The 22685-nt window shown below is 34.6% G+C and overlaps 1 protein-coding gene and 1 long non-coding RNA gene across 2 annotated transcripts; one reads left to right on the plus strand and one right to left on the minus strand.

The window, feature by feature from the left end:
- Positions 1-2647: 2647 nt before the first annotated feature.
- LOC115228757 lies at positions 2648-3285 on the plus strand. Its single transcript, XR_003883245.1, has 3 exons — positions 2648-2692; positions 2724-2814; positions 2983-3285. It is a non-coding gene; the product is annotated as an uncharacterized LOC115228757 (long non-coding RNA).
- A 4101-nt stretch (positions 3286-7386) lies between these two features.
- LOC118761238 (transcription elongation regulator 1-like) lies at positions 7387-21009 on the minus strand. The gene is made up of 6 exons (XM_036499008.1): positions 20873-21009; positions 20497-20743; positions 12944-13333; positions 12352-12912; positions 11540-11627; positions 7387-7676 (listed from the first exon to the last, which is right to left on the minus strand). Exons 1-6 carry the CDS (start codon positions 21007-21009, stop codon positions 7387-7389), a joined length of 1713 nt encoding a protein of 570 aa, XP_036354901.1.
- Positions 21010-22685: the final 1676 nt, after the last annotated feature.

Below are 22685 nucleotides of genomic sequence, written 5' to 3' on the forward strand. Positions count from 1 at the left end.
AACGTGCAAGTGCCGTTGCAGTGACATGTAAATACATGTTCTTGTAACTCATTGGCATTCTGGTAGAAGTAAACCCCAGCACTTGGTTTTCGAATCATAAATTCGACTGTAATTGTAAAACACTCCATTTCTGTTTTATTAGACATTTAAAATGCCGTTTATTTTTGATTTCATTTCTTGGGGAAGAGAAATCACCAATTCTCCGCGATTGTCCACACCGGAAACCTGATGAAAGGCCGTATCGTAAGAAGCCTTCACCTGAGCGGGCGATATTGTACTATAAATAATCTATAAAGTTCTAAAATGGTCGAACGAGGTATCTTTCTGGTCAAAAATATTGAATAAAGGAGAAGAAAAGTTGTATTTACAATCCCATTTGTCATCTGCCACAATACTCCCAATTCCTGTGAGATTATTTGTTGAAATATCGACCATGTTGGCGGTAGTTTAAACGGATAACACGAGAGGACCGAGTCAATGGCTTCAGCTTAATAGTTGTTGAGCCCTGGAGATGGTAAACACAGAACACGTACAAATAGTTCTGCATATTCTATATCAATTGCAGCAATTCGGACAGTTTGATGTACTAGAGTAAAATTGGTATTATTTACAGAGTTTAAATTCTCGAGTAATTGGCTGGTACATTCAATTATCAATTATACAACGTAAAAAACTAACAAAAATTAAATTCAAATTTTATTTAAATTTATAGACAAAAATATTTATCTATCCAATAAACTTTTATATCCGAAAAATGCTTGGAGTAATTTTTGACTATTTAATGACGTTCTCGAACCAGGAATTTTGAAAAAATAAAATACATTAAAATTACAACTAATTGTGTAATTAAGTATAAATCATTGAAATTAACCTGATTTTATTAGTGTGGTTTATTATTTAACAAGAATCATCGTTTTTGGTCCGATTCATACGTTCAATTTTATTTATTAAATTCATTGAATCAAATAATGAAATAAAGGCAAAATGCACAATTTCCCATAAAATTTTGAGAAACAATTCACTTAAACCCTCGACTTAGGCGACATAAAGAGTCTGTAAACCCAGAAAATTGTTGCTCACATGAATATTTTTAGAGCCTGACATAAGTAAAATTATTCTGAACAAACAAGATTGGAAATCTCAGTGAATTACTGTTAAATTGTCTGTTGTTTTGATAGTATTTTTATACAATAAATAGTCGAACATGTCTAAACCTGCCCCTGACGAGGCCAAAAATTGTGCGCTAGTGGCAAAAAATTATTTTATTTAAGGTGGTCCACACAAAATTTTATAGCGCAAAAGTGGTCTCAGTATAAAAAAGGTTAAGAATTACTGTGCTAGACTTTCTTTTTTAGTACGTTTAAAGCACTCGTCTATAAATTTAAATAAAATCTGCTGGATTTCTGAAAACCCGTCAATTTCTGCTCCACAAATTGTAAGAATTTTTTTGTAAGACTGAAAAAGACGATTTTCCGAGAGCGATTATAAAAACATTGAACGCTACAAGAATTCCTAAACTCAAGTTAATGAAATTGATGATAAAATGGTAGCGTGGATTAACCTAATGGAGTTAAAGGAAACAATTTTTTCTGATTCAATAATCATTTCAAAGAATCTTAAATTTGGAAAAAATAATGGAGCATTTAAAGCAAGCCGTGGATGGTTATATTGAAAATAAAGAACTAATTGAATTTTTAGAATGGCAATCTCAAGAAGATGAATGCACTATTGTCTGAAATCCCCAGAGAATGATACTAAAAGAATGGAAATATAATTTTTTAGCCAAATATTTAATTACTCTTTTTTAATGTTCAAGTCCAAAGAGCAAGTAGAGAAAATCTAAGTAAGTAGACTCAATAATGGTATTATTTACAAATAGCTAATAAAAAAACTTGTATATTAAGGGAATGTTTGTATTCTTATTTTCATAACAATTTTTGGTTTTATAGATTGTATCGAAATCATTGATTTTTGTAATTAATATTATTAGATTTTAATTCTTACCACATTAGTAGTGTTTGTTAAAAGTACTTTTGTGGCTGTTTTTACATTTAATTTTCATATTTGGGTGAAAAATTTATTTAAGTTAGTTAGTTAATCCCGTCAACTTGTAGGAAGCCGGCAGCTATTAAACATCCAGGATTACCTAAAACTTTCCATAAATGTTTAAAGACATGAATGAGTTTCATCCGAACAAACAATAGGCAGTGCTGGAGAGTCAAAAAACCTCATTAGTAGGAATTATGTAGTCTTCTGAGAAAATTTGAAAGTGAACGTTGCTTTAAACAATGTTCGACTAATTGTTGGTAAAGTTAAGGGATTAAAATGTTTGAATTGATTACAACAGTATCAGACCTTAAATATCTCAAGAGCATTTCTATATTTGCCAAAAATATAAATTGAATGTTTAATAAATGTCAAATATTTGATTATTTTGAATCATTCGGCGTGCTTTTCATAGCTTTCGAACTTTTCTAGAATGATCTCCAATCCGATCAAACAACTGAATAAACCTGAATATCCATAATTTTTTTATTAAAACTAAAATTCATCTGACAGGCTTTTAACAAGCTCATTGTTTAGCTGCATTGGTCAATAATTCAATTTGCGGCGCTGACCATATAATATTCAATTATCGTGGCTGAGTAGAATGAATAACGGTTTCTCGAGAATTAAACTTACGGAAATTGAGGTAACAAATCAAAAAATTCACATTTTTCAAGAAAAAACTTCTGGATGACCTCTCAACGCCTGATTTTAATCCACATCGACTCAGCTATCAAAATAATAATAATTCATCGACTTCTCATACAAGTAAAATTATATCGACTAATTATATTCGTTAAATAGTATCGATAACTATCTATAACTTATTGCTGTCTTTTTTGTTAGTTGCGTCGTATCTTTAAAATTAATGAATATTTATTTTATTACTTAGAAATTAAAATTTACTAACTATCCTAAATAAATTATGTTTCGTAGTAATGAAGAGACAACAAAGTAAGAACAACACACCAAACAAAAGTGTCCGATTCGAGGACGATTTTGAGGATCCTATCCTTTGTTCCCGATTTCCATCTGCCCAGTGCATTCAAATAACCTCCAAACTTTCCTCCGATTCATCTGATGGATTTTTAATAGCTGCTAAAGCACAACGGCCCCATCAAAAAAGTTTCGAAATATCCTCAGAATTGACCGACTTTGATGTCAATCCTCGTTCAGCCTCCCGCCTGCCACAAGCCGACCGTGAACCGCAACGTGAACTCCGCTATCCTAACGCCATGTACTCATGTAAGGTGTAAGTGTTGACATAGTCAGCTCCCTCTCGAATATTGGATCCAGAAAAATTGATGACTGAGAGGATTATTACTAAAGCAAGAACACTCACGTTTCCTTCTCAAAATTGTATATTTTCCAATATAATCGATTAGTTGGGCCCCAAAAAGCACGATCGATGCCTTTCGACTATATTCTCAACTTATAATTCGTTAATTTGGCATTTTCCCTGTTTAGTTTAAAAATTTTTATTTCAAAGAAGTGCAGTAAATAAGTGCAATCTGTGTCGTAATGACAAATCAATTTTAGAGAATCAATTGATTTTTATTTGAACAAACACTGTCTGTCTATTTTTAATGTTAAAACAAATTCGTAAATGGAAATTTGATTTTTGAGTGTTATTGAGTGCATCTTCAATTTTTTTGAAATATTCACAAAATTTATTATTTGCATGCTAATAAAAATTGCTAAAGTTTATCGACAGTCGCTCTAATAATAACCCTAGTAGCGGGACCCTGACAAAAATCTGCTGGCTTCAAAAAAACGAACTTCATATAAATAACTCAAAAAAGTAGCAAATATTTGAAATCGTTCACAAAAGGAACGTCTTGCAAACAAAAGGAATTTTCAAAAAAATTTATACGAATTAATAAATCAATAACCTCTGTAAAAGGGAATGTATTTTCTCTACCATTTTAGATTTTGAAATTATTGTTAAGTTTGTGATCTCTGAAAATATAATAACTATATTTATATATTAAATATAAATAATGTTTATTAATGAAAATATTAATCAAATAGATACTTAGTTAAATTCACATGGCAGTTTTTCTGGTGTAGCACTCTGGGTAGCGGATGTTGTTAACTTTCCGCACTAAAGTGTGCTAATAACAATTTGCACAATTTTTTATTTGTTGCAGACATTAAATTAATAATAGTTTTACACTAATTTTCTATTCAAATTTAACCAATAGATATAGACTCTGATAGAATATGTCCTTTATATTTATACACTCTGTATTAAGTTACATACAATTTGTTATATATAATATTAAGTCATGATTACTGAAAATTGTTAATTTGCGTTTGTACCATCACAGAAACACATTTTTATAGTTGAATTGTAAGAATCCTCGTGTCTTTTCACTTTATGTATCTCTTCAAGTTTTTTAGCTTTAAAAACGTAAGGTCTTGTCCTCTCACTATTGGTCGACACTTCATGTATTCATACCTGTCTGTAAATGCTTGGTTTATTCCCTCTTTTAAATTAATGTGTTTAAAAGTTTTGATTTTTTTATCATTTCCTGGGAGAAGAAATTTTGGAAAAGAACTATAAAGCGGCATTTTGGAAAATTGGTCACGCGGGTACACGTCAGGTAGATTTACGATGTAAGGACTAACGAATAATTTCATAATAACACTTTTCCATTTTATTTTTCCACGGTTTCCATTCAGTTTCCACTGATTTTGCATCACATTTGCGTGGAATTACTGGCGGGTAGTTAATTAGTTTGTCTCGTAAAATGTAGTTTGGAGAAATCACTTTTTTTTCCATCGTAGATATTATTTTCCCGCATATTTCATGTGGTTTATTCTAAAATGTAAACTCTAAAGTTATGCCTTTTTCTGCAGGTTATCATGTCGTGAATATACGTTCTTGCTAATTGCCTTTCTGTTTCTCCAAGCTGCAATTCTCAACACTCTTGAGTTGGCTTTTAGGGAATAAACCTCTCGCAGTGTTGATTTGAAAATATTTTGGACAGATCTAAAGCGTTGTGGTTGAAATAATCTGTTTTGAGAACACTGCAGCCCAGCAGAATAAGTTTTTTGATAATGGAAAGACATCCCTCCATTGCAGCCTGATGAAGTGGAGTTGTTCCGTCGGAATTAATGCTCTGATATTATCAAGATGCCTCACCATAGAAAGTCAGCTCCGTTCTCAATAAGAAAATCAAAACATTTGTCTGCCATATCTCCAATTTCTGAATTTATACAGAGGTGAATAGCTCTCCATTCGCAGGAAGAACTAATATTCACGTCCATTTTATATTCTTTTACAAAAAGCTCAAGACAATTCAGTCGTCCATTCAGGGCTGCAATATGGAAAGGGTGAAATCCCTAAACAATATTTGAGTCAAAAAAACATTTTCGTCAAATGTATTGAGACGATTTAATGGCCGACTTCCTAGATGATGCTTAATCCATACTGTGTCCCCAATTGAAGCAGCAATAAAGAGTTCTCGTTCACCACAACTCATTTTACCCGTAGCAGATTTTGTTAAACAATTTTTTATGCTCATTTTCCACTCACTAATTTAGTTACTGAGCTGTCATGACAATTTCATATTTTAACTTTTTGTTTCCCAAGCAGTTGGGTGTATTAATGTTCGATTAAAAAATCAAAACAATAAAACATTTATTTACGAAACATTTAATCTATTGAGTTTTACGATAATGCTAATTTTAAGAATTGAATAAGTTTTTACGTTTTCCAACATTGATGGATTATTTTTTAACATTTTCAATTTTCTATAAAGATCCTTATTTTTTGAAATGGCTTATTGCTCGAACAGTGTCGTGGAAGTAATGATTGATAACAAGCATATATTCTCACTAAATAGCAGTGAACGCCATATAGTCTCAAATAATGTGAATAGCATCACGTAAGCTATATTCTACCTCTAAGATATACGATGCAGTGTTAATCTTGCCTTATTGGAAGTCGAAATATGTCGCGAGCACGACGCGCACATAATAATATCCTTCGAATTCAGATTATTCAGTGCACGCTGGGAAAATGAGGAGGTTGAAAATATAGACCGTTGTATTTATTTTCATAGAAGTCAGCACTAAGATCTTTACAGATTTACAGACTTTTTTGGATTCAAGATTTCCAAATACACAGATTTCTTTTGGGAAAGAATATTACCGCTAAAAAGATATTCTCAGTAAAAATCTGAAATTTCGAAACTTTAAGGCAAATATTTAACAGGATAGATCACAGAGGATCACTAAGATTGCCAACTAAAAAATTACGGTTGAATCTCTCAGCCAGTCAGTACCGGATTTTCTTAGGTAGATTGATTATGTACGATTTGTTGGTCACGTAGTTGTTTAAGAGTAGAAACAAAGCGACCTAGGAAATATAACTTAACCTAAAACCAAGAAAGCCGGTGATTTCGTTTATCAATTAGTGTATTGCGATAATAAAAGCTAGTCCGGTAACCCCCTCCATAAGTGAAGCAGGTCCCTGTATACCTGACTTCTCGACTACCAGGGGGACTTTCGACTTCAAAGTATTTCTCACATTTTCAGTTTGTCAGATTGGGTTCCAGTATTTTTGATCAATACTTTCCACACACGTGATATCACAAATCAGACATTTTCCCCTCTGAAAAGGAAATGTAATCATCTCATCGTGTCTTCTGACGTCCTCGACAAATACCCCTGCAGGTTCTAATTGAGAGGAAATTCAGGACTTGAAAGAGAACGACGGAAGATCTGGGTGACCAAACTGGTCGGTCTGTACGCCGCAGCGGTATTGGTGTTTAGCCGAAATGAATAAACGGAAATATACAATTAGCCTACTTAGTTAGATATTCACATATTAATGTAAATTCGAAATTTTAAAATGGTTCCTAACATGAAAAGTTTTTTAAAAATAACAACTAGACAAAATATTTAGTACAATGATTCAAGAATTAAAATAATGTTATTTAAACCTATAAGATAGCCATCCTCTTGATTTCCTAGTTCCCAAAAGACAAAATGATTCAAATTCCCATTTTTGGCTGGCCGAACTTTTGAAAAGTCAATCATTCGAATCATTGCAGTTCCTGGTTTATCAGCATCATGGATAAACAAGAGAGAAGATCCAACGATCTACATAATTTAAAATACTATAAGACCTCGTGACTTTTAAAAAATGCAGACTTTTGTAAAATTCCTTTTAACGAAGATATTTGGTTTAGATATGCGGACTGAAAATGTATTACAACAAATTACTATTGTGTCTGAATTACTCCGAGTAAACTCTCGAAAAATGCATTGCACTTCCTCATATGTTTTTGCTCGAGAAAAAGATTTTTTGGGTAAATCAATTTGCTGAATTTACAAGTAATGATTTACTTTTATCCCGTCAACTCGGAATGATAAATTTGTTGTAGAACTTATTGAATCTCTGTATCTCATGTATCTTGATTTGAGAATTCCACTTCTTTCGTGTTCTTCCGCAGTCGGCTCATTAGGATCCACCCGAATCATTTTTTGATACAAGTCGTGCCTGTATTCATTTCCTGTCAGATCTAATTCCTCCTTCAAAAAAGTCCGACATCCCATTTTACAGTCCATAATTTCAGGGGATGTAAATCCTGCTAATAGATTCTCAATTTTTAAATATTCTGAAATGATAGATTCAAGTTATACTTATCCCGTTATCCTCTACCACTGTGCTATAAAATTTGGGGATAAATTTAGATAAGTCATCCTCTTGGTGAATTTGAATATACCCATAAGCCTCTTGAGGCGAAAATACCTTAAGAATCACGTTGTTGTTTTCTGTTGTTGATTGGACAAAATTATCTGATATATTAATTGTTCTGAGACAACCTGAATGCCCACAAAGTTGGATCCAATTAGAGTCGTATTTATCCTGATTCTAAACATAGTTAATGAACTACCATAAGTAAATGCAATTAAACATCGCAAACACACTTATAACAGCAAATGGCAACACATTTTGATAATAATCAAGCGCAAGCTACTAATAATGTACAATGATAAGGCACATATAAATAATAGTACAATTGCTGTTGTTTTATATTCATCATTAGAAATACTCATCGGTGTGCAAGGTTCACTTATCTAAATATAAGTTGTCTAATTAACTTCGCCTGGGGAAAATAATCCAGAATCTGATGAAAAGAGTGGCCCCTTGGGGATATCTAGATTACGTCTGTTCTGAGAATTTATTGATATGGATTCGAAACAATCCTCAGAATTGCAGATAGATGTTTTGTTCAAAACGATATCTGGAAATTGATTTTGATTGTTTTGTTCTTCGCTTTCATGATCCTTGTTCCAGTTAAATAAAGAGCGAATGAATTTCTTCATGGTCACGGAAGAATAATAATTAAATTAACAAAAACAGGTCAAATGGATTGTTTTCAGTTGTTAAAACAATTTCAAATAATACCACAATTATTAATTTTTAATCTTTTATTTCTAGAGAATCATTTTACTGATTGTAAGTTGATTTATTTCAGAATAATGAATTTTGATCTTAAAGATACAAATTTGTACAACAAATTTATTTCAGTATTCCAATAATTAAAAATTGTGTTCTACTAATAAGTTAGTGAAGTATGCGAAATTATTAAAATTCATTCGTTTATTTTTAAAATAGCAACATTTCAAAATCTCTGACAGGCTTTAAGGAATATTAGGCGAGTTGAGTTAACAATTATTTCACAACTGCATGTATTCTTCTGTATATGTAACAAGGGTTAATCATTATCCATTGATTTTTTAAGTTATTATTTGTATATAATTGCTATTATCATCAAATCAACCTTATATTAACATAAGACTATTGCCTATCAGAAAAATGTTTAACTTCCCGACTGCTCGTTTAGGAAATAAAAAGTCTTTTCACTCATATAGTGTTTAATTGTGTGTATTAGGAGACCAATAAATGTTTACCTGTTTATTCACCAAATGAAATTAGCTATGTTTAGAGCTCCAGATGGGATGACGTGATATTTTTCAAGATATCTGCGGAGTGTTTCGACTTTATCTGCGACGCCAGCTGGACATGTCAGTTATCTGGCGGAACAAATTTTACGAAATCAAGATACACTTTAGACCAGTGATTCTCAAGTGCGGCCCCTAGGATTTAATTAAGGGGCTTAGGTTTCTATAAATATTTTATTTTTTGTCACGTTTTTTTATTTTTTGTTGTGATGTCGAATTCTAAGCGTTTTCGAAAAATTTCCAAGGAATTTAGGATTTTTAAACTCATCTGGGAAGAAAAATATTTCATTATTGAGGTCAATGGAAAGGCTTTTTGCCTAATATGCAATTCTATTATTGTAACTTTAAAAACGTATACGATCGAACGGCACTATCCTTCCCACTCTATTCTTTATGACAAATTCACTCTCAGACGAAAAAACTAAAACAAATAAAAGAAGATTATTTAAAGCGATCATTCACTTTCAAAAGTGGCACATATTCGTCTAATATTAACCTGGCATCATACAAAATTAGTTACCCAATGGCTAAAAATATGAAGCCTTATTCTGATGATGAATTATATAAAACGGCAATCGAAATATTTGCATCGGAATGTTGTTCGCCCGCTGTTTTCGATATTGCACACAAATTACCTCTAAGTAACGATACCAAAATTAGGAAATAATACCGCAATGAACTAACGGATATCCATCTAAGTCAGATGTTGCGGATTTCGACATCTAATATCGTACCAGATTTTGAAAATATGACAAAATAGTTTATAAATTCTTTCATTCATTGATATAACAAATGTGCGGCGATAGGACGCAGCTCTAAATTGCATGTACACAGTAAAACAAAAATCATATGTATTTTCTTCAGTTCAGCCTGAAATAACAAATATCTTATCTTCATTAAGTTGACAAAAAAATTTGCGGCCCCTATAAATAAAAAATTTTATTTTTGCGGCCCCTGGCTCAAAATTCTTGAGAACCACTGCTTTAGACAAAAGGAGGTATATTTTTCAATAAGAGTTTTCATTATAACAGTCGAGACTTTTCCAATACAGGGGCCTGCTCTGACACATCAGATCACTTTTGGAAAGGGTACCCGCGACCTATCTGGCCCACCGAGCCTCTCTGGCTTTAGTCAAAGGTAATGTCCTACCTATTCATTCTCTTTTCTTGTGTAACTACTTATTTTTCTAATAAATACGCCAAGTTTAACTCTGTCGCGGCCGCTTGATGCAGGTCGAAATAAAATTCGAGCTGGAGAAGAAATTTTACAAATCTCGTCCAAAATCGTCTTTTGTATCTTCCCCGGCAAGATTGCCAGATTTGGACAGAACAGAAACTTGATTAATAATATATTTCAAGTCTAATATAGAAAAAACAATGTGCATTCCATTACCAACTTAATTATATTAGGCTCGATATTTGATAATGATATTCTCAGATCACCTCTATTTACAACATCAAGTCTATTCTTTGCTTGCAATGAATAATATCGATAATTTTTCCTTTCAATTGGATATTAAGTTTGTTTGACGTTTCGAATATATTAGTCAAATAAAATATTTCCACTTTTGCACTAATAAGTTTTTTAGTGAAACTTTTATCGTTCATAAACAAAATTATTGAGTCCCAAAGAGAAACTAAACGATTCAGACAATTTCCTTTCGAAGCCATCTTACAGTTGTGTGTGGAACTAATGTTATAAAATCTTGATCATTTTCTTTACATAATAATCTAAAAAAGCGATCTTAAAGTAAATGAGATTTTATATAATTTACAACATCAATAACCACGAAAAGAGAAATAAAAAGACGATCTCACAAATTTTTGGTAATTAAATGTTCTCAATAAATGGCACAGATGATACGCAAGATTTTAAATATGCCAAACATACTCTGTATTTGCCAACCATAGAAGCTCCGCCGTCAGTGGCACATGCGATTATGTTTGCAAAAGAAATGTTATTCTGACAAAAGTATGCTTCAATTTCATTATGCAGTGACACCTCTTTCAAATCACTTGAAAATCTTTCTTGCAAAAAGCATTTCTTCAATAATTTCTCTACCATTCCAAAACCTTGCATATGCCATATTAAAAGAATCTAGTTTAAATTCTGTTTTTGTCGAGTATCAATGAACATTGGAAGTAGTTTTTGTCTTCGAAACTTGTCTAAACCGGCCCCGGAATACACCAGATCTCTCCTTATACCGGCCTTCTTCTTTGGGTCCCATTTTTTACAATCATTCTTAATAAAAATTTAACCTATATAGAATCCTACTTCAAGTTCTTTTAATGAAATGACTTATAAACCTCAATAAACTGAACTTCTCTATAAACGATTTCCATAGTCTCGTTAGGGTCCCGTTTGGACAAGTTCGACTGTATATTAAACTTTACATTTTAACACTAAACCAAAAGAGATAATAAAAAAATTAAATCAAAGAAAACAAAGGAAAGAAGAACAAAAACTAGTAATTATCCCTTAATGGAATTTTCAGTTGGGGGAGGTGGCTGACCCTGATGAGCCAGATCGTTGATATAATCATCAACCATTTTCTTGCGCTCGAGTTCATAGCAGTCCAACTCAATATACCGAATGTCATTCTACAAAATAAAATCAAAGACTACTCGTAAAATATGCTCAATATTAGCAATGTCCTCCTCTCCATCGTCAATCAACTGCCGAGTCCTATAAGTAATCATCTTGGTCTCCTTCAATAGCTGTCTCAGGTCAGACTTGGCCTTTGCAGTCTTCTCCTTCATGAAAGTATCAAACGCTTTCTCCCTCTTCTAACAGTAATAACAAACACTCACTCTGTCACTCGACGAGAACTTGGAATACCTCCCATCTTCCCGAATGAATTTCTTGGCTTCTTTCCACGTGGTCGATAGTTTGATCTACGTGGCAAACACAACCAACCTCGGAAGTCTCAGCCAACAATGTGTAAAATAGTGCCTTATTCTTTTTAGATAGAACACGCTGATGTTCAGAGTACACGCTCTCGATCTGTCCTTTGTCCAAATGAGACACTTCACTCCATCGGGGGTCGTTTTCCATCACCTTCACTGCCTCCCCATATTCCATTTTGGGACTCTTAATCTGCCAATCACCCACCATATATAACCATGTCAGTCAACAACAACATCAATGTCTCCTTTTCTTGTTGTATTTGATGAGCTATTCGAGCCCTTTCGATTTCCTTTGCAGATGTGTTCATACTCTCCTCCACCTCAGCTTGACGAGCACGCAAACTCTGTTCTTGCTTATTTCTCTTCTCCTCATCTTCGACCACGGGAGACAACTGTCGTGTTACCCCCGTCGACATACCTGTGGGGACTTTGCCAGGGATTGGACGTAGTCATCAAATAGATCACCTCGCCGATCACTGGAAATTGCCTTATATCGAGGGTCGTTTTCAATTCTACGTTTGACGTCTCGCCATCTGTCACCAACTGTGACATCATTCTCCTTCAGTAGCTCTGTGAAGTCTCGTGATTTCCCTCCCTGCCATCTACCACTCCCAACTACCTTTTCAGTTGCCCTCTTTTTCTTAAAATCGTCGACATGCTCGTAGAACAATGATTCTCGATCACGTGTCCTCTCAATTGCCTGGAAACGGGGATCCTTCGACTGCTTTCCAGCAAATTCCGAATAAGTAGACCTACCAATAAAGAAATATCCACACCGGTGATTCAAGTTACTCTCTTTTAATAAATCACGGAAATCCTGCCTCCGCTTTTTATGTTGCCGAGTACGTTCAGTCCGTTCTTCTTCTACTTTCTCCTTTATGTACTGATCGAACACCTGCCGACGTTCCTTGCTCAACAAAAGTGTATATCTCTTATCAAACACAATCTTCTGCAATTCTTTATCAAACGTGGATGTAGGACACACCTACACTCCTCACATACACCAATACATTCTTCTCAGCCAACAGTTCACGAAACTGCTCCACTCGCTCGGCATATGGCAGTGTTGACCGGGCTTGGGTAACCTTCTTGTCCTCACTGTCCACTCGCTTGCTCCCAACATCCTCCTCATATGCCTCACCTGCCCTTTTCCCGTCCTCATGTACTACAAATATATATATATACATACACTCAATCGGTACTACATCTCCTTCTACTGTCGGCTTACTTTTCATGAGGTTTTCCACATCTTTCCTTCCGCGGAGTTCTTCTGGGCAATTCCAAACAGACCTCTTCTCGACTACATTGAAAAAGAACATTCGGTCATCCCCCGTCCACACAATCGACCAGTCAGTCCCCTCCAACAACGTCTTGCTCACTGGCTTTGTCTTGTCCACCACCTACCATGTTTAAACTCACATACTCGACTATTATCCGAAGCTATCTAAATCAAATATACAGAAATATACGATATTTGTGAATCGGCCCTGGCTTTTCCCACACAGTCTCTGCTGTCACTTTATTGTAGTAATACGGAGTCCCTTCTGGGGAATAATAAGTCAGCCAGGTCGGATTTTCAGTAAGAGGCTAAATATTGGTGATAAATCCGAACTATTCCTTGAGTCACTGCTGGTGTGGTGGGGGCGATATATTGTTGTATTACAGGGAACTGTTGGGCTGGCTGAATGTGTTGGTAGGCGGTTTCGTACGTCATTGGGACTACAGTGCCATATTGTGGGTACACCTGATGGGTACACAATCTATTACTTGTGGGTAGACTTGGGGGTTTTGAACTGGCACTTGTGAGTAAGGAATGAAGCGAGTTACTGTTGGAGGTGTATTTGGAGGAGCAATTTTAGGTTGACTATATGAATAATTAATTTATTATACTTCTGAACAGAGTTTGAATAGTTGTTTGATTCTACTTGCATTGATTCTGTATATGATTCAGAATTGCTAACAGAATTTTGCGCCACAACAAAGTTTGAGCTCATTTATACTCGTTATTATTATTAATATTATAAAATAAATATATTTCATAATATTTAAACGATTATAATTGTTTTTAGCTATACTCTTTAATATTTCATAGATAATTTTGGCAATGATCACTGATGTGCAGCAGTCGAACAAGATGGAGCATGCTGCTTTGAAATCTTGTCGCATGCTGCTTTGAAATCAAAAGGACTACCACCTGTTTGAGTCTATACGGTAGTCGCGCTTATGCCTGGCTTTGCCTAACTTGAACGTCTCAGCAAAACCAGACACAAATTAGTTAACTGCACACAAGCAGCAACCAGTTAAACGACTACATCGTCTCAGTAGTGATCCTTCTGTAGGTTCACCTACAGAAACCTTGTTACGACTTTTACTTCCTTTAAATGAGTAGGCTCGGGTGTCTACTCGCATGCTATAGCACACGATCCAACAACCTCGCCAAATCATTCATCGGTAGTAGCGACGGGCGGTGTGTACAAAGGGCAGGGACGTAATCATTGCAGGCTAATGACCTGCGATTACTAGGAATTCCTTGTGCACGAGGAATAATTACAAGCCTCGATTCCTGCCACGAAGAAATTTTAAGGCTTAGTTCGCTTTTCCAAGCAAAACCCCCTCTGCTTTCTTCATTGTAGCACGCGTGCGGCCCCGAACGTCTAAGGGCAATCACAGACCTGTTATTGCTCATTTTCAAGTGTTTTTCACACTGATCCTTCTTAGTAGTCGAACAACTAGAATCGAACGACTAGTAAGTAAGTCTGAGTCTCGTTCGTTATCGGAATAAACCAGACAAATCACTCCACCAACCAACAACGGCCATGCACCACTATCCACAGTATCAAGAAAAAGCTATCAGTCTGTCAATCCTCACTGTGTTCGGCCCGGGTGAGTTTTTCTGCGTTGAGTCAAATTGAGCCGCAAGCTCCACTCCTGGTGGTGCCCTTCCGTCAATTCCTTTAAGTTTCAGCCTTGCAACCATACTCCCCCCGGAGCCCAAAGACTTTGGTTTCCCGGAAGCCACCCGCTAATGTATCCAAATATTATCAGCGGAGTGCTAGTTGGCATCGTTTATAGTTGGAACTACGACGAGATCTAATCGACTTCGATACTCCAACTGTCGTTCTTGATTAATGAAAACATTCTTGGCAAATGCTTATATCAATGAGAACCCACCTAACTCACTGGACCAGATTTGGACAAGTGTGCTATCAAATATTGAGCATGAAAAATTCTGAAAAGTCTGATTGGAGTATTAATATGGAGGGATAAATTGAGCAGTGGAAAGCAGGGCTGGGCTATATCGAAAAGTTTTTTGCAAAATCACTCACGACTGAAGAAAAGCCGCCTGCATTATCCCTCGTTGGATATAAAAGAAAAACTCTGGAGAAAGAGCAAGAATAATCTCCTTATTAAATGAAATGAAAGAATTATGGTAATTAAAAAGAAATTATCTACGCACGAGACAAGGAAAGGGTTCCGACTAGATAATCACAAATTTATCCTCAATCAGAAAGCTTTTTACAGAGAATTGAAGGGGGCAACTCTGAAAACCTTATGGAACATATTTGGAGAATATGTGACGGAAAAAACAGCTTATTGGTCAGACTGTGGAGATTGAGAAGAGAATGACTAGAGTAGAAGGCGTAATAGTCAAAGTCTCGAAGTTTTTATTTCAGGAGATCGTTAAATATTTGCCAAATTGGAATGCCCCAGGCTGCGATGGTGTGTATAATTTTTTCCTGTAAAAGTTCACATCACTTCATGAGTCAATCTTCGAACAGATGCTTAATGTCATAAATGGAGAAACCACTCCTGGAGATTGATTTTACACAGGGGTGACATATTCCGAAGTGTGAAAATCCCGTGTCCCCAAAAGAGTTACGGTCTATAACATGTATGTTGGCTCTGATGACTAAATGTGTAAATACCAAGCTTGGCGATTTTGTGGAAGGTTCCGGCCTTCTCTCTGAATATCAACTGGGAACAAGGAAGCTGTGCCAGGGAAAAAAGAACAAGCATTAGTGAACAAAGAGTTGAACAAAGCGAATGGATACAAACTCCATGCTGCATGGATCGATGTCAAAAAAGCATTTGATTTAGTAGATCACGATTTTCTAATACAGATTTTTGAAAAGTCTGGTCTACCTGGATGGATTGTCAAGTTTGTTGAGTCGATGGTTACCAGATGGAGAGTAAAACTAAGGCTAAATGGCAAGTACATTCGACATGAGAAGCTTCTCGATTCTTCAGGCCGAAATGCTGGAAAAAACTCATCTGGCCACTATTGAAGAATACTTTAAGCATAAATTTTTACTTGAAGAATCAGTTATACTTGACAAAAAACTGCTGTTTAGTGCCCAGAACAAGTACCTTCTGGATCAGATTTTTTCAAAATGTCTTCATTCCATCCTATACAAAAATGCTACGGAGGATTTTGTGAATGTCAAAAACTCTAGTCACTGGCTAGCCAAAGCCAATAACTCCCCACGGTCTGAAGGCTTATTCTGTCTCATGCAAGATAGAAATTTATTCTTTGCAGAACATAACTCAATGTGTTCTCACTGCATGAGATGGAAGAATACCGTCGATCACTGTGCCACTAGATGTGAGAAGATGTTACATGGGGATTATGTCAGGATGAAGTAGTAAGATGCATCCACTTTCATGTTTGTCAAGAGTTTGGACTCGAGAATGATAAAAAAACTCAATACAAACTCGGTAGAATCTGTATCGTCGAATGAGAAGGTTGAAATCAGAGTGAACACATTTATAAACACTAGCATTGTCGTAGAACATAACAAGCCCGATTTGTTTGTTTTCGACAAGATTTCAAATCAGATTTCAAACAGGCAGGTCTACTGCTGATATTGTTTGGGGCCACAGACGGTGTTGCGCCCTAAGCCAAAAATACAAAAAATCTATCGCAATACTTAGCATTGATATGTCTCCACCGTTTGATTTTATACACCGGGGAAAACTCATCGAAGTTCTAAAGAGTTTTTTCAATTCCGATAAAACGGAATTTACAACGCTTACACGTACTAATCGAAGATTCGAAGAATCACGGAGAAGGCAAAAGAAGCTAGGCTCCTATCTAGGAGACTTTGAAGACGTTACTCGTAGGAAGATTCTTGCTATGTGTGCATTAAAAAATATCGGCTATATGGAATCATAAAAAATAGGATTAAACACCAGGCTCAGGATATATAAGGCTTTTGTCATCCCGGTTCTTACTTAATATCAAGGGCAACATTTTTATTGAGTTGAAAAACTAACAATTTAATTGACCGTAAAATTTTTTGTTTAGAATCAAAAGTTCCACTATGCACAATGTAGCCTGACGTTCAATCAATAAAGAATAATCCGAAGGTGAAATGAAATGATCATCAAAATTCATTATTTTTGTGTTATCATTAAAATTCATCTTTTTTAGTATAATTTTTTATTCTACATATATTTTCTGTAAAATCCAATTTTTTCAAATAACGGTATGCTTTATTTATACAGTCCGACCTCGATTTGAAACAGACCTCGGGGCTGGAACACCTCAGTTTTTGGAACAACCTCAGTTTTTGGAACACTTTGTAGGATCTCTGCCTAGAATAAATAATACCTTTTAAATGAAAACCTCGATTTGGAACAAAATTTATTATTATTATTTATTTCTAGTCATTAAAAAAATTAATTAATTTGGGCGAAAAAAACTCATGTAATCGTGATGGAATTCAATCATTTTTAAAAATTTTCCATGGAAAAATTGATCAATTTGGAAAAAATAATATCTTTAACATTGATGAAACTTGTCTTTTTATAAAAAAGACCCCAAAAAAATCATTCGTACAACAAAATAAAAAAGCGTCAGGGTCTAAAATAAATAAGGAAAAAATTTCTTTGCTCTTTTGCTGCAGTTATTCAGGCCAAAAATTTGATCCTTTAATAATCGGGAAATTTAAAAATCCCAGATGTTTCAGAAATTTTAACCCTGAGGATTGTGGTGCTATGTACTCATCTTCCAAAAATGCCTGGATGACAAGAAATATTTTTATTCAATGGTTATTCTTAGTGAATGAACCAATGAAAATGGAAAAGAGAAAAAATTTAATAATTCTTGATAACGCTTCGTGTCATTAAAATAAATCTCTCTCAAATATCGAATTGCTGTTTTTATCCAAAAATACAACTCCAATTCTTCAACCATTGGATAATGAGATAATCAAAGCTTTTAAAGATAATTATTTGAAGGCGTTAATTGAATTTATTTGTTGTATAGATGAAGAAGATTTTTACTGCGACTTACTTAAAAAAATTAATTTACGCCAATCATTGATAATAGTATCGAAATCGTGGCAAAATGTATCCTCCGAAATAATTACAAATTGTTGGGATAATACTTTCGGCAATGAAATATTTGTTGTTTCTGATAATCTGACGGATGATGTTATAGAACAAGTTGTAGAAGAAGTGTTGGAAAATACGGAAAGCAGCGATAATGAAGAAATTTTTTACAGTGGTATGCAAAATAAACAGACTACGGTCAAAGAAGTAGTAACAAAAGTGAATGAATTGGAAGAATCAGTTCTAGACATAGCTCCAATTTTGTTAAATGATTTTTACTGTTTCAGACAAAATTTGTTCAGTAGTTTGAAGAAAAATTATGGTTATGGAAAAAGAATCGATGACTATTTTTCTATAAATAATAATATTTAAGACTTTTTTGCATTAATTAAATTATTAAATTTATATTGATATTAATTTTTTGACAAAACCTCAGTTTTTGGAAAAACCTCAGTTTTTGGAACATTTAGTGTTCCAATTCAAGGTCAGACTGTAGTAAAATTGGTCGATTCTATATCATCACGCGAATGTAATAAAAGTGATAATTTGAGAGTACTTCTCACAGAAGCCATATATGGAGAAGAATCGGTAATAAGGAGAGAAAAATTGTTTCTTTCAACATTATTTTTCCAAACAGTTTCATCAATAATTTGATTTTTGATAGAAAAATTCGGAGAAGAATCAATTTTTATACAATCTATTAGGTAAGATTTTTGCGGATTTGCAAACGTTTCAACTAAAAATTTAACAAATTTGTTTCTTCCAGTCCACAATCAAAAAACCTTAACAATTAAATTAATAAAATTAACTTTCTCATTTGAAATTAAATTAATTATTTTCGATATCTTGACCTAATTCTACTATATTGCGGCAAGTAAACTCTAAAGGAAGTAAATGCCCAATATTTTCGAGTCGCAAATTTTTTAAAACAGTAATTTGGAGAAACAATATTCAATTGTTTTGTATTTGTGGTAATAATTGTTCGTGTAGAGTGGTTCTGCGTATTCCTGTGTTTGTTCACAAACAATGTTTTTCTGCAAGTTACTGGTAACTCACATAATTTACAAAAAAGCATTCCATTCAATTTAATTGAAAATTCTTTGGAATATTTTTCACAAATATTTTTAGCTTTTTTAAAATCGGAAGGATTATTTTTAGGCATATGTACTCTATAATTTAGTTAAAGATTTGTTACAATAAAACAGAAATGATGCTCAAATTTATTTTGATATTATTTCAATTTGTATTTAAAAATTGACCTAATTAAAAAAATTGACCTAAAAAATCAAAAATTGACCTAACAAACTTTTTATAGAAACTTTTTTTGGAGTTATAAGGTATAACTCTGGCACATGGGAAATCTTTAAACAAGAAATGGACCGTCTTGATTTTTTTCACAGAACACAGCTAAAATCGTTAATCAAAATCAAATGGCCTCTGAAAACCTTTATAACGAATGAAAATCTGGTGTCCTGTCAGATGATATCTTCAGATCAAGATGGAGCCTTTTTTGCCATGTCCTACGTTTAAACGACCTGGTTCCAGCAAAGATTGCAATTGATTATTTCTTCGCGCAAAGTCTGGATTCCGTGGAATATCAAGAACAACGCTTTCGACCATCTTAAATGGGGATCTGTCGATGGTTAGTCCGCGACTGACGTTGGCGGACGACCTGGACAACTTCAAAGATATTGCACGCAACAGAAAATCCTGGTCGAGACTAACGGAGAGAATATTACGGAACACCGTACAAGAAAGACTTAAATAACTTTATGTTTTCTCGGAAGTGTTCTTAAGTCATTCGAAACTCGACAAAAACGTTTCAGGCAGTCTGTACCTAGTCAGCCTTTATTATAAAAAAGAAATAGATATTTAAGCAAATTTCATACGAAACGGAATAAAAATTCAGACAATTTCTTTTCAAAGTATTTCACCAAAATTATCAACTGAATAACATAATAAGCAAAGATGAAAATTTATTAACGAATAAGGAAAACAGAGTCAAATTAGTGTAACTTACTAAAAGACTTGATCTTTCCGACCTTCTTAGCACTAAGAAAAATGACAATAACAAGCCCACTAAGTAAAAGATGGATTCCTCTCCAAAAAAGTGGAGCGTTCATTTTCGAATTCTGCTCTGAGTAATTTCAACTGGTCTCTCCTCGATTCAATCTCCTGTTTGTACTTCAATTCCTTCTCTTTAAACTACACCTCGACAAACGGAACATACCAACTCGGTATTTTCACGGAGTTTATTCAGTTTTTGAGTCACCTTTGACTTGAAAAGCTCCTCCATGCTACTTTCCGCCTCACGGAGACGTTTTTCCATGGTAAACCGCTCCTTCTCGAACTGGGAAATTGGATTGACATCAAAGTCGGCGGGTATTTCTTGGTCACATGAACCCAAAAGTCGGGATCTTCTAAATTCTCTGTACGTCACGGAGTTGGTGTGGTTGATAAGAGCTGGCAACCCGACACTGAAATCACGGAAACACCAAAAATCACCATAAAAGTAAATATCTCAAGGCCTGGAGGTCTGAATGCTGGGAATTTTCCGCTAAAACTCAAAAACTGACACAAAACTCTCCACAAGTCCCCAAACGTACTTCCTTCCACGGACAACCGAGGATCCCGAAGGATGAAAGTCCTCACTTCCAACCACCGCAAAAGGAAATCGACACTTGGAATAAAAACCACGGAAAACCCGAAGTTCATTTGTCCGTCGTTGGGATTCCTCGCTCATGTGGGTTGTGAGAGTTGAAAAGTCAAAAAAACGGATTCCTTCTCTGGTAAAGACCTCCACAATCCTCGACTTCTCCAACTCCAACTCGGTCGGTGTGAACGAATCACTCCGTGGAATCACCGGAATCACGGCGACCTGTTCATGGATTGCCTTCAACGTAGACAAATCAAGTTCCCGGAGTCTGGCAAGTCCAAAGAGACAAAAACTGACCTCCGAGGGACCAGGTACAAACAACAGTGGACTCGTTGATCGGTGATGACCGGATCCCTTTCCACGGAGTTTTCTGCACAGAAATACGACTCAAATCCACTGAGAATGCATTCCGTGATCGAATTCCAACTTTCGGCTAAGAAATTGACCACAACCTTTCAGTATTGTCCAACAAATCACCGAAACCACGTGTCTTCAATACTCGGAGGTGCATTTTGAAGTTGTCTTCCGTTAAAATCGCTTCCGTGGTCTCAATCTAATAATTATCGATTTTTCCTAAACTTGAAGTTTGGCGGGAAAAGTTATGTCTTTTGAATTTCCAGCTTTTTCGAGGACTTGGCAGTTAAAGAGGCTGTTGATGAGAGTCGATGCGCCAGAGGATTCGCCTCCAATGACGAGAATGTTGAATTCGACTGGTTTGTTGCATACTTTGAGGTAGAGCTGATTGGGGAGATTGCCAAAGCCAATATATGTATTTGGTGATGTCTCCGAGTCCCCTTTTTTGTCTTGGTCACACATTTTTTGTTGAGAAAGTGGATTCTCGTCGTTTCCGGTAGTCATTTTAGAGAACTGAAAAGAACAAGAAAGTCTGCGCGGTTATAAAATTTATTTATTAACTATTTCATAATTATTTAATAAGCTTTATTTTAAATCTATTAATTTGATATTTAGAAAAACAATAAATTTATTTAAAAATCCTTCTTTTATAAAACCACAAAAATTCTACGGTTTAGGAAAATGATTAACAGAAATTAACCTAAATAAGAAAACCCGAATATCGAATCAAACCTTTTTTATTTTAATTTAATTACTTCTAATGAAAAATGCCCTTTCAATATTTTCCTAATAGTTTCTAACGGCAAATTATAATAAAACAAAATACACGAAAAATGTTTAAGCTAACCGCATCTATGATAAACCTTTCCATAAAAAAATTGGATTACTGCAAGGTTACTCTGGAGATGTCAATTATAGAAAGATACTATCAATCGTATAAGCAAACTTTTTATTAAACAAATCCAAATTAGTAAATTCTTTGAAGTGGAAAAAATATTTTATCATGAGAATTTTAATTCCAACTTCTTTCTCTTTGCTATTTATTCGCCTCCTTCCGCCAGATTCATGGGGCGGAATACAGTGTGTGTATTCTTCTCCATAGACATTCTTTTAAAAGCAAGAGAGAGAACAAGAAAGTTAATTAATTCCAAATTGAAAAGTCCATTAGTTTCTTTTATCTTATAAGTTTTCCTTTTATTGTAGTTCGGTTGTTTTAACGATAGGAAGCTCGTGATACCCCAACCGGAAATCCATTTATATTTAAATTTTGTGGCATAAGGAAAACTTAATTAGCTTATGATTTTCTGTTAATAATAATGGAAAATGCCCTCCGGTCAATTCTTGATTAAATCGGCAAACCATCTGGAAATAAATGTAGATATGTGTCACCTTCTCGTGGAGATTTCTGG

This window comes from Octopus sinensis, unplaced genomic scaffold (genome assembly GCF_006345805.1).
Source record: "Octopus sinensis unplaced genomic scaffold, ASM634580v1 Contig10964, whole genome shotgun sequence".
Lineage (NCBI taxonomy): Eukaryota > Metazoa > Mollusca > Cephalopoda > Octopoda > Octopodidae > Octopus > Octopus sinensis.

Bases quoted from the DNA above. Each gene is read 5' to 3' on its own strand.
- LOC118761238 (XM_036499008.1), bottom strand. From the start codon at position 21,009: ATGAGCGAGGAATCCCAACGACGGACAAATGAACTTCGGGTTTTCCGT. The intron at 13,334-20,496 runs GTATGTTCCGTT...TAAACATGGTAG, and splicing joins TCCGTGAAAATACCGAGTTG to GTGGTGGACAAGACAAAGCC. The intron at 11,628-12,351 runs GTATGTCGACGG...TTTATTTTGTAG, and splicing joins CCCTGGCAAAGTCCCCACAG to AATGACATTCGGTATATTGA.